General features: G+C 43.3%; 1 protein-coding gene across 4 annotated transcripts in view; it reads right to left on the bottom strand.

Moving 5' to 3' along the window:
* KCNJ5 (potassium inwardly rectifying channel subfamily J member 5) overlaps window positions 1-16,638 on the bottom strand; it is an 89,227-nt gene that overhangs the window by 23,629 nt on the left and 48,960 nt on the right. For 2 of the 4 annotated variants that reach the window (XM_087763530.1, XM_009469569.2), the window contains 2 exons: window positions 11,975-12,921; window positions 853-1,553 (listed from right to left, as the gene is read on the bottom strand). In XM_087763530.1, coding sequence (XP_087619656.1) covers window positions 1,207-1,553; window positions 11,975-12,914 — 1,287 coding nt within the window. In that variant the 5' untranslated portion in view covers window positions 12,915-12,921 and the 3' untranslated portion in view covers window positions 853-1,206. Of the gene's footprint in view, window positions 1-852; window positions 1,554-1,649; window positions 1,867-11,974; window positions 12,922-16,638 lie in introns of those variants that run through there. The other 2 variants (XR_015706097.1, XM_087763531.1) reach the window with 2 other exon arrangements.

Below are 16,638 nucleotides of genomic sequence, written 5' to 3'. Positions count from 1 at the left end.
TATGCTTACCTCTTTGTAAAGACCAAAATTATTAACTCAATTTGGTGCTTCACAGGAATAGCAATCTTAATTGAGCTGCTGGGCAAAGCATGCCTAAAACGCTTCAAGTTGCTGGCGGGTTAGCATTAGACCTCCAGAGATGCTCTTGCTTGCCGCTGACAGAAGTGGGGAACTGATCCCAATTTTGGACACCAACTAACGTGCTTGCGCTAGCCCGACCAGGTGGCATCAGTTATGTCAGTGCACGTTCCCATTAGCTATAGGAACAGCAGCATCTAAATCTTTATTTTAATCATGTACTTTACAGAAGAGCAGAGAATTTTGCAAACTGTTACTTACCCAGTCTACCTACTCCAGGGACTCTGCCTGAAATTCCAGAACTTTTCAACCTCTCAGATAGCTACTTACTTTGTTTTAAATCATCAACTGGAACCAAAACTGGGATATCCAGGCCAGAAAAAAACCTTCACTGGGGCAAGATCTAAACTTTCTCTGACCATGGACAGCCTATGAAACGTGCCAGAGATTCCATGAAAAGAGGACACAAAGATAGCACTTCAGTTTGAGAAGTCAGTCAAAAATATTGGACAAACACGCTAAAGGTTTGAAGGGAAAGTTGTCCTGTTAATATTGGACATTTTGCAGGAAATAAATCACGACGACTGTGATCCTGGAGGAAAACGCTAAAATCTATTCATAAAATTCATGAAGGCAAGACACTTCACTACATACCAGAGAGGTTTTTTTCCTCTTCTTTTAATTTAGCAGTAGCAATGTCTACAATACATTGACTCACAAATTAAGTGAAGATATGAAAACACATTCTTCATACTGAAATGGGACATTCTGGACTTTTACTTTTTAAATACGCTCTCAGGGGGGAAGAGTTCTGAACGTCCATTGCACATCTTTTGAAACAACCAGTGGTGGGAATTTCAATTTTAACAGTGATCATATTTAGTGAGCCTTGTCTATAGGGATCAAAATGCTTTGCGAACAAGTGCAAAGCTCAGAACCTCACTGTACAGATAAAAGGGGAGGGAAACTGAGGCACAGTGCTGCGCAGTGACTCGCCAGGATCAAGCAGCAGGCAGCAGAGATCTGGACATAAATCTCAGCTCTCTGACTCCCAGTCAATTCCTGACTTGCCAGGCCACAGTCTCCCAGTAACCGTATGTGGGTATCTACTGCCCAGCAGTTCGTGTGTTATACAGGCATATCTTCTTTCACCTCTCCTGCTGTCCCATTGGCTCCATTCAGTCCTGCTGGCTCCTTGCCTTCTTCCTCCTCTTCTTCCTCCTCTTTTGCTGTCTCTGCTTCTCTGCCTCCGCTCAGGAGGGTGGCACTGGAGAGGTGGCTGAGGAGCTGGCCTTCCCGGCGAGACTCGGCCAGCTCTTTGGCACAGCACACAGGAGTGTTGGTCTCGTAAGTGCTATGGAAGCTGTTATAGTCGACTTCGTAAAAATCCTTCTCCAGGGTGAGGACAGGAGTGAAGCGATGTCCCCACAGCACCTCAGTGTCCATGTAGGAGCTGCGAGCCTGGCAAGTCATCCCTGGGTAGAAACAGAGGGATGTTAAATGCAAAGCTTCCTTGCATGCTCACCCAACCACCTCTTTCATTTAAAAGCACTTTCATGTTATCTCCATACCTGATTGCTCTGGTGGGACACAGAAAAGGTCTTCGCTTAATAAGCCTCACAAAAGCCTCTATCATGAAAAAGCTGAGCACTCAAAGGAAAAGGGATGGATTCATCGCCACGTCTTCAGACTGTTTCCTGAACCTCGTGCTTATGGGTTTGAAGTCTGGTACCACTAAGCAGCTCCTCTCTGTCCTCACATTGCTCTGCCGAGGTGTTGCTTGCGCAGCTGATATTAACAGCGCTTCTGGTGAATCGTGCTAGAACGACATCCAACCCTGCCAACACACCTCAAACCCTGACCCACGCAGCCCCTGAGCAGAATGAACCACCGCCCTGCGCTCCCCCCAGCCCTCTTCATCTACAGCAGCATCAGCAGTTCCCTCCTGCATTTTGGTTAAGACACCAAGTCATATAGCCCGAAAGGTGGAGAGGGCCACAACTCCTAGTGATTTATATGGCAAGCCGGCTTTTAAATACCTCTGAAGGGTTCAATCCAACTGTATTGGGTTGGCAGAACCAAAACCCACACCACCACACAGTCAAGCTCATAAGCATATTGAATTGCATGTATTAATGGATTTTGGATTGAACAAACAGTATGGGCAGTATGAAACTAATTTTTACCAAGCTGCTTCTCAGCCCCAAGGATCAGAGGTTATTTATTTACTTTGAAGAAGTTTAAAGAGCAGCTTTGCAGAGCAGGGATAAGCGTTCAGCATTGGCACAACCGCGAACAAATTCTCTTGGAATCACCTGCCAATGTCAAGGCTGACTTCTCTTCCAAATATTTGTCTTTTGTTTATCCTAATTATGTTATGATTTTGGAATGGTGAAATTTGCAAAACCTGACCTCACAAAGTCCTCCCACTGTTCTCTTTTGGAGGCTGAGAGATAGGCCTGACTGGAAGACATTCAAAACATGCACTTGATCCAGTTCCTGGCCAATACTTCCAAGTCTAACTCCTGCTGCCCAAAGTACACAGACAGAAATCTAAAGGAATGCATAGGGGGGAAAAATATCGGCGTCAGATGCTTCAGGAAAGAGCATATCATGTATTCTCACCACGTGAGCTCAGCTAAGTGACTGAAATCTCAGAGTAATCAGAAAACTCCTTTCCTTAAAAAAAAAAAAAAAGGCACCTTTGTGAAAAGATAAATATTTTGTTCTCATAACTGCTACAGGCCATTAAAAGACACCCCCACAAGCCAGTTCCCCGGAAAGCTTTACTTGCCTCTTACCGCTTTCCTTAGCTTAAAGCTGTCAGGCCAGGAGTATATGGTTGCTTTTGGTTCTTGAAAGGGGGAAAAGAGGGGCAGTGACACATGCAACGCTTTGAGAGATTTCCAGTTTTCTTTCGCAGACTGAAAAGCCAATTCTTCCCCCCAAGAAGATCTGCAGGAGTATTTGCTTCTGGGCAGGAACACGCACGGTTAGTCACAGCGATCTGGCGTGCCCGCTTCCTGGGCCAGAAGGAACCAGGAAACGCAGAGGCTGCTACAAAAATCACCCCAGGTGTTTTTGCCGTAAGGAAAGGCTCTACTGAGGTAACAGCACCTCCTCAGGAAACTATCAGCTTTCGCTTTACAGGTAAAAAACAGCGTGGAGACCACTCCTGACTGTATGCTTCAGGTGACACTGCAATGCACAGCGTCACCTGCCCTGGACTCCTCAGGCTTTTTACCAGGTAAAAGCTGGTTAACCTTCACTCCCTTATATCAGCTAGCGAAGAGCAGCTCGACATGCAGGCAGCTCATGGAGTCCTGTTAATTTCTGAGTCCTGCTCCAGTTTTTCTCAGGAGCGCTGTGGCACTGACACTTAATCATACCACTGGCCTCCCTGGGCAAGGGCTTTTGTTATAGGCTGCTTTGAGGGTCAGTAACGCAGGGCTAATGCCATTTTCTGATGCGCCCTCATGCTGGGAGGCCAGAACGGTAGACAACCGGCAGCATGCGTGCGTATGGTAAGGAGACAGTTAAAATAAACTAGCCCTTTTTCCTTTAGACAGCACTGGTTTTGCACGAGAAATCACAAGGGTGTTCAAGTGCCTCCTCCAAGCTCTGAGGCTTTCAAAGCCCAGCAAATAAAACAGGAGAGGAGACCACTCGGGCTCCCAGAATTAGGTCCTGTGAATGAACTGGCTGATTCTTATCATGGCTTTCTGAGTGCTGCATAAAGGTAGCATGTAGGTTTGGTCCCCAAGGCCAAGACGGGGTGTCCCTGCTAAATGTGGGGGCCTGAAGCATCCTAAGGGAACTCCTGCCTTATAATCAGGGCCTGAAATAGCTCTTTCTCTGGGGGGAGTACCTGACAGTGAACCTGAACCCCAGAGACACAATCATAGTTATCTCCTGCTGTAAGTATTCAATTAAGGAAGGAACAATAGAAAGCTTTCAGCAACCAAATACTGCGCACTGCCAGCATCCTGCAGTAGCTGCTTTCTGTAACCCCAGGGGTACACAGAGCCAGCACAATAAGACAACTTGTAATTGCTCCATAATCCCATTCAAATATTCCTTTTTAGCACATGTGCAGTGGTGTTTTAATTGCATGGGGACATACTGCTTGGCAACTCCTACATTACCCAGTAAACAACAGCATTGTCTCTGCTTCAATTTCCATTAAGTGCCTGCTTTGCAGGCTGCCCTGTGCTCTCCAGCCTGGTTAATTAATGCATCTGTAATGTCCCTAGCTAATTATTGCCTCTGTAACTGCAAAAAGATGACAGAAGAGGTGTGGAAACAATAAACCTTACTTAAGAGCACATGGATGCAGCCACTTTCCACTTGCATACAATGTGCACTGTGCCCTCTGTGCTCTGAATATCTAAGTTTCAGCTTGCGGTGGGGCTGAGTAATTGCTAGACTAACATCTGTCATACATGGCTGTGGGCTCTCTGCAAAAATCAGCAGTTTCATTTCACAAGCCTTGCTTATCGAAGTCCATGGGACATCTCGGGTGCACTGAATCATTATGCGGCATGCTCCTACCCATCGCGTGCCACGCCAACTTTGCCACTGCTGCTCTGCTTCCAAGCAGGAGCGCTGTCTCGTGCAGCCCTGAAGCACTGACATTTCAGAGAGCACAAGAAATTGAGGGAGATTTCAAGCCCCCAATTACCTCAAAAAATAATCATTGTACTTATGGCCCTCATAAAGGCTGTTAATCCTTTTCTTAAAGTAGACATAACTACACATCTTGGGGTTAAATGGTACAGATATTTGGTATAGTTACAGAGAAGTGGTATTTGGTGACTTGGGCATTTCATTTAAATAAGCTTCATGCCAAAAGAATATCCTCATTTTCCCTTTGTCAGTCTAAGTAGATGTGCTTCAAAACTTATTTAAAAATAAAGTCATATAGATTTTTATTTTTCAAGTGTATCATATTTACCGGATAGTAAGACCATTAGAAGTTTAATTTTCTCCTAAACAATCTGGTTTAAAAATGAAAAAGTATGTTTGATATAAATTCGTACAAACTGTCCACTGTGGAAAATGTGAAATGACATGTGAAATCTTCAGCTTTCAAGTTTTAGTTACCGCTTTCTCAACTCTTAATTCAGCAGCTTAGCTTTCAAGTTGCAAACAAAGCTCAGTTTTAATTGAAACCAGAAAAAAGTTTGTACAAAGTTATAAGTAGATGCACCAAGTTTTCAATAAAGCTGGAACCAGTTCCAGGCTTTTTAGAAAGCTGGAGACCAGAGGACTGTCTCCTGGTTTCAAGTTCTGCAATAAACATTTCATAGAGTTTTAACGATAATTTCATTATAGCAGAATCCCAAGAAGCGGATTTTTTTGTCTGTTGGCTGGAGTCACTACATCACAGATCAATAACGGAGTTTGTGCATGTTCCTGTTTAAGGCAGCCATAGATGCCTTCCTAAATGGCTCGTTTCTGGTTTCCAGTAGATGAAAAGATACAAAATATATTGCTATGTGTATTAAACCAGCTGTTTCATTACATTCGAGAACAGAGAGAGTCACTGAGGAAAGACTGGTGTGTTAAATAGGTGTCAGGGAACTCTACCAATAAGGCACTTTTCTGTCATCAAAACCAGTTGGGATGAGGCCGGCTTACATTTCACCAAAGGAATGTTAATATGTGCTGACAAAAAGCAGCTATTTGATGGCTCACTCAGTAAGGAGCCTGGTTTTTCTGCAGCGTACTCAATGGGAGCTGCAGATTTCAGAATGTTTCACTGCTTGCAATGCCGCTGATTATGCAACTGGAGCAGACGCTGCTAGGAAAAGGGGAGATTGCTCCTGATTTCCAGGTCTCGTATACCCTTAGGTTACCAGTTAAAATCAAACTTCATTATCACTGGCCAAATCTAACTGCATTTGCAGTTGTTTGACTGTCCAGAGATGAACCAGCAGTCTCTCTCCAACTGTTGGAGGATGCATACAAACATACCATCATAGCCAGTACCTTTACTGGAGGTTTAATGGGAGCGGGCAAGGGGACCACAAAGCATGCTTAACCAACCCAAGAAATTGCCACAGGCTTCGATCTGATCACATCAACAGTAGAGCTGAATCTCTCAGTACTGCTACACGGTCTGGACTTTCTCAGTGGGTAGAGATATCCCAACCCCTGGGGCTGTCAAGACAACATTTTTCATCAGCCTAAAATTAACTCTCCTCATTTAAATGCCACAGAGCTCAGTGATTATCTGCTGGCAAAATGTCATGTGGATGCTGACTGTACATTAGCCATATTTGCTAGGCTCTCTCTGCAGTTCAGACACAGATATCGCTGGAAGTGATTTCACTTCTCTGTCCTTGTTTTCACACACTACTGTATGCAGGGTGACTTTTCCCCTTTTACTGGATGCACGTAAAGCTACATAGTACATACTCTGCTCCTTCAGCTGAGCTCCACCTACGCTACAAGAGTACAGAGAAAGAGCTGATGGCCTCAGAGGTATAGTGACAGGCTGATGTAAGTTAGGATGGCAAGGAGTAGTTATGAAAATTTTAAGTTCTATCACTCTAATTAAGCAATACATGCCTGTAGATTAGCATCAGCATTTGGATAGTTATAAAATTTATTAGTCCCTTTGCATTAATTAGACCAAAGAACATTGTAACCTCCAAAAAGTCAATATTCCTCCAACTTGAAAAGGAATATTAGAAGGTAGGAGCATGGTCCTCCAATTATTTGTGCTTGTCTCCTTTAGAGGAGGACATGTCTGGGCTTGAGTCACTTTGATTTTTATGCCAGAGGAGAGTAATGGGATTTTAATTTATCTGAATGCTCTCCAGGCATGTGAAAGCTCATAGGCACTGAAAAAGGACCTTATGATTTAAAGATCTTGGACTCAATTGCCATGTCTCTACCAGGCAGAACCTGAGCACCAAGCTCACACCATGTAGCTTTAGGCCTCTCGCAAAGGCATTTGTAGTGACTGCAGAGGCACCTAAGATGACTAGCCTGGCGACATCCACCTCTGGAGCACAATTCAGCTCAGGAAAAGGAGGACTTGAGACCTCTCTCTCTTCCCGGTAATTATATGCGTAGTTTCTGTAACAGTTCTGCAAGGTCCTTCGTGCAGAAAACTTATTTACATGCAAAATGCAAAACAAACCAACATGACAACCCAAACAAGATGATGAATGCATAAAAACTCTATTTAGTAATTTCACCCTTCCTTTGTTCTCCCATGAAAATCATGATTGAGTTCAGGATATCTTATGTTGTGGCTACTTCTTTTTGTCCTATATTTACATCCAGGGCATTTTACTATGTTCTCTGTAAAGGTGGAGAAATTGAGGTGCAAAAAAGCCGCTGTTTGCCTACACTCTCGCAGGGACAGGGATGAGGTAAATTACTTCTAATCATTAAACCACTTTTTATCACACAGACTCTAAGCCAGAAATATGCATGCCTATCCTTTCCTAAGAGTTTACTAAAACTTCGTTTAGTGACTGGACTAATCAGGCATCCGGGCTGTCTCTCATGGTTTATTTAATGGTGGTGGGGAAAAGAGGTAATGAAAACCAGTAAGGACCCAGAGCGAGGTAACAAGCACTGCTGTCTCTATGCCCAGACAACAGCAATGCTGGACACTGTAGGTACAGAGGGAGGTTTGCAGGACAGCTACTGATAAATCAGGTTTTGGTTAATTGTCAGCGAAGAGCAGCGGAAGGGTAACGTTGGAAGAGAAGAGAGCCTCTTCAAATTATCTGCGAGAAAGTCCTGTAGGATATGCAGACTGCGTCATTGCACGGAGTGATGGCTTACAGAGGAAAAAAAAAAAAAAAAGGACTCTCCAATGTTCTCTGATTGAATCAGCCAAATTCTTCTTCATAACCCAGCTGACTCTGCACGCACATGGAAGGGGGGGTCTGAATCTCCACTGCTCTCCTACATTGCAGCAGCCTTGCTTTACACACTACATTCAATTCAGGATCAGGAGGGTAAGGGCAAGAGGTCTGGCCAACAACAGCCTAGGCCTATTCTGTCAGCAGGATGGCTGTAATGTTTTGTTGCTACCGTGGGAAGCAGAAAGGCAGTGAAAGCAAAAATGGATTCGCTTTGCAAACAGATTTTCCACCTTTCTTTCTTCCCTTTTATTGCAGGTCAAATTTGGGCCAGCTGATCTTGACAAGCGTCCCTTTCAGATATGGCAAAAGAGAATTAATTCCCTAAAGTAATCTCTGTGACCAATTCATTAAGTAGGCACTGTGAGCGATGCTGCTACTGCTCTCACGATGCCCACGAAGCAGCACTGGAAGTCAGAACACTTGTCATCTACATTGATTTTGTGGTCATGTCACTCAGCAATGATCACGACAGATCTGCTCAGAAACTTAGTCTCCCTTTGGCATTTTTTAACCGCTCGTGGAGTCACACTGCCTCAACCATACTAAAATATTGACTGGGAACACCTCTGTCAGTGGGCTTTCTGCCGCAGCTGGCTTCATGGGCTAGTTAGCAGAATAGCCGTGGGTCCCTGGAGAGCTCTCGCTAGAGTACTACAATGTTGCTTTACTTTTTCTGCAAAAGAAAAACATTGCATTTTAGGCTGGCTGGCAAGTTTCTTGCATGTTGCTGTTCTTCAGTGTGTTGTCATTTATCCTTTTAAAACGTCAAGTCAACTTGAAAACAAAACCATGGTTTTAAAACACAATGTTTCACTTTGTACATAAAACAACTTGAAGTGTTTAGGAAATTCGAGTCAACTTGAAAACAAAAACATTGTTTTAAACCACAATGTTTCATTTTGTAACAAAACCAATGACTTGAAGTGTTTCAGCTCTTCAGAATTTGTTCTACACTTTTCATTTGAAACTATTTACCCTCTTTGCCTTCCGCTGGATCAGAATTAAACTTAAATGTCAGTGTGTTTAAAGAGTCACTTGTTTGAGAGGAGACAATACATTACATTTGTAATATGTGTGTGGTTGGTTAAAGCTATTGGAAATAGTTATAAAATTGCTGTCCCAAGTTTTCGGTGAAAAATATTCATGCTTTTAGTCAAGACATTACACTTAAATTTCTTTAGTCATTTGTATGTTGGCAATCGCCATTTTGACCTGCTTTCAAAATACCTTATGAAAAACTATAGCTGTCTTTTCCCCACCAGTGCAGGATGCATTCACGGTATGATTTGCTGTCGTCTGTAAAGATGGAATAAGTTTCCATTAATTTTTATTCCTGACAACAAGTGCAGAGCTGAGCCACCCCTGAGACAGCCCGCAGGACTCGCCTGCCTCTTGTGCGCCATGAACGGAGCTATATATGCTGCCCTGCTGTACCTCTGAACACTGTGATGGTGGTTCCTAATTTTGCATAAGGGTTACTAAGGGAACAAATGGTCTGTTGCCTTTTTATACTGCCCTGAACCTGACCAGGTTGTAACAGTGTCATGATTTAATAGAAGACACGCCGCAAGTAAATCATACCATTCCCGAAAGCAGATAGGGCTTGAACAATACGATAGGAAGGAAAGAACCTAAAGAATTTGCTTGGAGCAAATTTTAAGGTGTGGAGGCAGGGATTAAAATCCCCAAACTGCTTTATCAATATGACAAAGTGTGAGGACAAAGCACTGTGCTTCTGCACCCTCATTGTGGCAAAGTATCACCCCCCCAGTTACCATATGGCATTCGGAAAACCCTCTCAGCCTCTGAATCAGATAACGGCATCGGCTGAGGTCCACTCTGCTCTAAGTTCAGTGCAAACTGGCTCTTCTAGCTCCAGTTTTGGAATTTCGCAGCCTGTCTTCCGAGACCGGAATAATTCATTTCCACAGATGTATGCTCCTTAATATCATTACACACTGGCCTGTACAATCCCTCTGGGCGAGGAGCCCATTTGTAAAGCAATATTATTCCTATGCCATGCTTTTAATTTTGAGGTTGTTATTGATAATGACTTCCTCTCATATATATCTAGCAGAGGCTGAGCTTTCGTAAGAGGAAGGCAGTGCAGTAGCTGTTCAAACAGAATTCGATAGTGTCACTGTGCGATGAGGAAAGAGGCTTTGGACAAACAAGGAACAGCATCCCATGCTCAGATTAGGAGGTTCTAGCATCTAGTAAATGTTTAGGCTACAAAATAAGCTTCTGTTACAAATCTTTGATAGTCTTTTCCACCCACCCCTTCTTTTGCCACCTCTCTACAGTACTCTGCTGGGACAGAGTATTTGCCTAGTAATGCCAAATGAATTCCACTTCTACAATACAGTACTCCAACGTAGGTACAGCGCGATCTATACATAACTTCCCATTAGCTCTGTTTGGGAAAGTCACCTATTGCTATTCACCTAGTGACTAAAGGGAGATACCGGGAAACTGAATTAGCTCTCTAGAGAGCTGTCTTTAAGAGCGAAGGTCTGGGATGCAGGAATTTCAGAGACTATTTCCCCTTACATCTGGCTGTTAGGAGACTAACAAAGACAAATCTCAAGAAGGGGACAATATTAATAGTAAGCAAGGGCCAGAATGTGTGATACAGGGTGTTGATACCACTGAGTACTCACATCAAGCTGAAAACCCTTGCTAGTGTTTCGGAGAGAACCCATGCCTCATCAAGATGGAAAAAAATATCCAAACACCACCAACAGAAAAAACTTGGGTTCACAGTGCCATCTCATAACTAAAATCCTTAAACACCAAAGGACAAAACTACTTATAAAAGCTTTTTCGCATCTCTGACTCTATGTTTCCACATCTCTAGACAGTAATTCTCTCCTCAGTGCTGCCTGTAGCCCCGTTCCCATTAAAGGCCCTGACTCAACCAAGGCTGCCAACCCCAGGCTCAGAAAGCCTGCCTGAAGGGAGTGTCAGCATCTCGGGGTGCTTCAGCACCCTTGCCATGCTAGAAGCACAGCAGACAGAGCCTGCCGGCTCCTCCTCAAAGCCTAGAATAAATGAATTAGCTGCAAGGGGTAAAATGACCCCGTGGTGCCATGCCTTTTAGGTGAGACTCCAGAATAAAGGCATCCTCCTCCCTGGCCAGACCCCTGGGAGACACTCTGCATCCCACCTGTGCGAGGGAGCCTGGAGGCCTTTGTGGCCATCCATTCACTTGAGAGGCACGCTGCCACCTCCCTTCTTTACACTTTGGAAAGCTGAGGCACACAACTTTTCCAGATTTATTATATATGGACGCAGACTCCTTTCATTGCCTGCCACAAATACACCCATAGAGGGAAACTGGGAATCAGCTGAGTATATCACCTAATCTACCCATTACACAGCATTGTTTTAGGCTGTTAAACAGCTGCTGGGTTGCAAGAGTCACAAAAGCAGTTTCTGTATTTTTCCTCTTTGAGCTCCTTTTGAAAATATATGTCCTGCATCACGTGCAAGTCATTCAGTTTCAGCACATGCTGTTTTATGGGATATAGTAATACTTGGGCACTTCCTTCATAGCCTCCATTAAAAAGCAACACTACAGCAATATCTAAAATAGCACAGCTAGAGCCAATTTTTAATACAGAGGAGAAATGGAAAAAGATTTGCGCCATGAATTTTGATCACAGGAAACAGCACCACAGGAGACCTCATGAATCCCTTTAGTCCATTTCTGTTTTCCCATGGATCAGTTCTAAGCGATGATGGACAGTGCCTCGACTAACCCCTTCGTCTGAATCCCAGACTTATAAAGAGAGTGTGAAACACTACAACATGAGCTAAAGGACCCGTCTGTTAATTTCTAGTTATCTCAGACCACAATACTCCACCTGAATCAGTCACTAGAGAAGGACAAATCCCGACATGTTCTCAGTCCAGGTAACACTGACAGCAAAATCTTAATGCCAAACTGCGCTCCATTTTTCCCATTCCCCCCTCAAAATTGTGACTGGTTTTTGGCAAGTCCTTACCTGTTGCTTCCACCATTCCTTCCAGGATGACCACAATTTCAAACTCCTCCTTCTCCAGTTGGGTGCGGGACATCTCCCAGAAGGGGCTTTTCTCGTTGATTTCGTGTGAGATGATAAGAGGTGACACCAGGAACAATCTGTCGTCTCCAGTGTCAAATCCCACGTTGATGTCCGTTTGGTTCAAGGGGATAAACTCTCCTTCTTTGGTCTGTTTGGACTTAATCAGTTTGGCTCTAATGGAAGCCTCGACAATGTGGGAATTGCGGAGGTCTCCAACCCGGAACATGAGACAGAGCTTCTCATCCCTCATGGAAATCACTGCGTTGTTAGAAAACATGAGGGTTTCAGCCCTCTTCTTTGGTTGGCTGATCTTGACAAACATGCATCCCACCATGAACGCATTGACAATGGAGCCCAGAATAGCCTGGATCAGGAGCAGTACGATGCCCTCCGGGCACTTCTCCGTTATGACCCTATAGCCATACCCAATTGTTGTCTCAGTCTCGATAGAAAACAGAAATGCAGAAACAAATCCACTGAGATTTTCAACACAGGGGATCCAGTTCTCATCTTCAAGATGGTCCAGGTCTCCCCGGATATAGGCAATGAGCCACCATATGAACCCAAAAAACAACCAAGTGATGGTATAGACCATAGTAAAGACAAGAAGATTAAAACGCCACTTGAGGTCCACCAGCGTAGTGAAGAGGTCACTAAGGTATCGATAGGTTTCTTGGACATTTCCATGATGCACATTGCACTTGCCGCTTTTCTCCATGTAACGCTGACGTGGCTTCTTACCTTCTGCCGATATGAGGCGGGTTCGGTCAGTGGCGATGGGGACATCATCCCGAGCCTGTTTGGGAATCTTCTTAGGCTCTCTGGATGTAACTCCGATGTCCATGTCCTGGTTCATGAAGATTCTAGAATCTCCGGCCATGGCTAGGCTGCAGGAGAACAAAGAAATAAAGTTTAAGATAGGAGGAAAAGAGCTGAGACAAAAGCCATTTCCTTTTACTGTCTGAACCGTTATGACAGACCAGGGCAACAAACATTGCAAATATTAATGCTACACTGACAAACTTTGCCCCATGCTTGTGCAGGGCGGGATACAGACTGGCTCTACATCAGGAAAGCTTTTCGCTAGGGCCGTGTCTTTCCTCCTAGTATGGTTTAGGGCAACACTTTAAAAGGCTTCCACGCTTCTTTCACTACAGCCACTTGCTAAATATAATGCTGCATTGAACCAGATGTTAAACACTGAATTATAATACACAGTCTCTTCAAACATGAACCAGCTGCCAGTCGCTTTGCTTAAGGCACTACTGGAACCTCAGAAAATATGGTGATGGGCACAGTCTGGGAGTCATGAAATAGGTAAACCTTGTTACAGTTTTTTGGGTTTTGGTTTTTTTTTGGGTCCTCAGGTTTTTTTTACACCCAAAATTTACTTGAGATCACAACTAGGAGCAAAGTAAAGATACATCAACATATTTTCAAGAGGGACTGGAGTTTTTTGATGCCTCAGGTTTTGGGTGCATACCAAGAGAAACCTTAGGAATTAATAGAAAACACTGAGCACCACTGTCTACCGAAATCTTACATAAGTGTAAATTATGCATGAAGGTTTCCCTTACAGTCAGCAGGGAAAGGCACCTCCAGGGATAATTCAGATTTCAGGAGTGCTGAATCACCTTCTGGAAGTACCCACCCCCCTCCACAAATTATTCTGGGAGCCTGGGCTCCAAATGTGAAATAGGCATTTAATTTAGCATCTTGAATTACATGTCCAAAGGTGTGATGGATCGAGGTCTACTGTTAATCAGATATATTGGAACCTACCCCTTTACTTCATCTGACATTTTAGAAATGTAACAGACAGCTACTAGAAAGCCCACTGTCAACACGCAAAACTAAGCAAGATACAAATAAATAATACATAATGATGGCTGCAATGATTTTTGCAGGTTATAATGTAACATCCTGTTTACCGAGATGATTAGATACTCCTTTAAAAAAACCCACACATGCTCTATTGAAAAACGAGAGTCTTGACTCTGAATGCAGGGCACAGACAAAATCTCTGCAAAAGACTACCTAAGAAGCCTTAGGGATATCAAAGATAGAGTAGCAATATTCTCTATGGCGTTCATTCTTGCATTGTCCTCTGCAAATCCTATTAAAGCCTAACTAAATCTATTACCGCTCCCTCTATCTTTAATCTTCTTATGTGTCTGTGAATGAGAAAAGGTGTAGAGATACAATTAAGAGTATCTTGGGGAAGACAATTTTAAGATTGAGCAAAGTAGCTTCATCTTTTCGGTATTAAAAAGCACAAGGGGTGGGCGGGAAGGAAGCAGAGGCAGGATGAATAAATGAAGCAACAAATTTTCACTTCCATTCTGCTGTAGCCAAGTCTGGTTAACAGCAAAGAATTACTCTTAGCCCTTGTATAAGTCACCATCAATCATTACTCCAATGAAGCAGCCAGAGCCTGTTGCTGGAACCATACCCGCTGGCTCTGTTCACCAGGGAGCCCGGCCATCTGTCCACAGCACAGTCCCAAAGCTTCTTTGTGCTGGCAAATTTGCCTGGTTTGAAGGGTTTGGGCCAGGGCTGAGCCAGCACAGGGGTAAATAATAGGAATTAATGGCGCTGGGATGGTCAGTTAGGAGGAATCAGGTTTGCTACCCACACTGTGTATGATCCTGGACATGGGACAGATAACCCCAGTGCTGTGCTGTCCCCTTCCTCAAACAGCAACATCAAGGATTTTGGCAGAATATTAATCCCTACCTCTATTTCTTTCACTTCTGAAGGTAGGACTCCTGAGAGCTGGCTCATGGTATATTTAGGTATATTTTCAGCCATTTTCTACTGCTTGTTGCAAATTCCTATCTCCTGGACCATTGGCCTGGCTCTCTTATGGTGTGTGTCTATTTACACGCGTGCACAGTGCCTGCTAGATGCTGTCAAATTATAAGGGTACATATTGCCTCTCACTTTACAACATGTGAAAGCTATGCCAAGTTCGAGTCAGAACAGTCACACACTTCCCCCCCCCCCCCCTTTAATACGGAAAGAAGCATCCCCATCCACTGACTTAAAGAGAATTAGGTACAGAGAAGAACTTCACTTTCTTCTTATGAATACTACTTTTGATCTTTGTTTGTGTTGTTTGATTAATCTAAAATTACTCCATTTGGACTAAAAAGCTTTTGATCAATCTATGTGTAGACATGTAAAAACAGGCAAGTGTTGCATGTTTTCAATTTAAAAAGACTTGTTTTCAAGATAATTTCATTATAAAAGTTATATTTGAAGCTGAGCTTCACTTACACTATGTAAGAGAGAACAATCCATTTCAAGACATTAATCTATAGTGTAAGGTTTCATATTTCAGATTCGTACCAAAGAGACCAAAAGGATCTTGAAACATATTAAAAAGAACAGAACAGAATGAAAACAATCAAAAAGCCTAAATCCCTAGAAATATCACTCTGGTGAAGCAGGCTAGAGGGACTGCCCATTAATGAAAGTACAAGAAAACCTGCTTTAACTAAACCACTCAAGGGACTGGCAACGTCGCTTTTCTAATGCTACTGATCTTTAACAATAGGTCAAGTGAAATCTTTCTGGAAACCTTCAGGAACACCTTACAAGTGGTCCATTAAAGCAGAAAAAATCCTGCTGTTTATGAACTTTACCGACAGCTTCAGTGGCATTACAATTTCCCCTAATATTTAATCTTAAACTCTCCCACTGTAGTATAAGCATAACCTCAGTATGTGGTTATTGAAAATAATTAAGCAGATGAATCTTTGCATTAGAATTTTTAAAAGGAATAATATTGGTTAGTGGTTTGAGCACAGATTTGGATGTCTGAAGACTAGCCAGCTTTCTGATCCAAATCATTCCAGTATTTTTTCTCTAACCCTGAGCAAATCACTGCTTTTCCCTCTGCCTTAATTTCCCAACTGTAAAATTTGTGATACAGATATAAATGTTCTCTGAGATCCTAAGCACAAGAATCTTCTAGGAAATTTGCTGTCATTGCCTTATTATTTTAAGGGCTCTGGGAAACTTTAGCACAAATGACAAGATACTATAAAAGGAGCACTGTACCTGTGTAAGGAGTTGGTTCCTTCATCATATAATCTACTGCCATTGCCCTCAAGTATACACATCTTTTCTAGATAATGGTAATTACGTGCAAGCATCTCTCAGAGATTTAGACTTCAGTTTGTAAATCGCTGCTCCCTCCAGCAAAGAGATCTCCGAGATGAAATTGCCTCATAGTCACACGCACCGTCCTGTTTCATTGGCATTTACCATCTTCGGTTAAACAAGGCCAGGATAATAAAACTGTCACTTTTGTACAAAGCTGCTTTCCTTTTGGACAGGCTACTGCAAAAGGAGATGTGAGTCAGTGTATTATCAGCCTTGCAAAGAGGCTTTTTATCAGACTGGCTGCTGCTCAGCTTTTGCCCAGGCAACAGACTCGGGGCAGGCGGTGACATTTAGGGCTCTCAGATTTGCTGAAGAAGAGTCAAGCCGGGGTTAGTTGAGTATCCGTAGGAGGCATCGGTTTGCAGAGCTGTCTACAAGCCCTGCCTCACAGAGCCGATGATAGCGCCAAGTCTTCAAGACAGAAATTTGCTGAA

This window comes from Nipponia nippon, unplaced genomic scaffold (assembly GCF_047370975.1).
Source record: "Nipponia nippon isolate SJK-2023a ecotype South Korea unplaced genomic scaffold, ASM4737097v1 scaffold_28, whole genome shotgun sequence".
Lineage (NCBI taxonomy): Eukaryota > Metazoa > Chordata > Aves > Pelecaniformes > Threskiornithidae > Nipponia > Nipponia nippon.
This window is presented reverse-complemented; position numbering and strand designations above follow the sequence as displayed.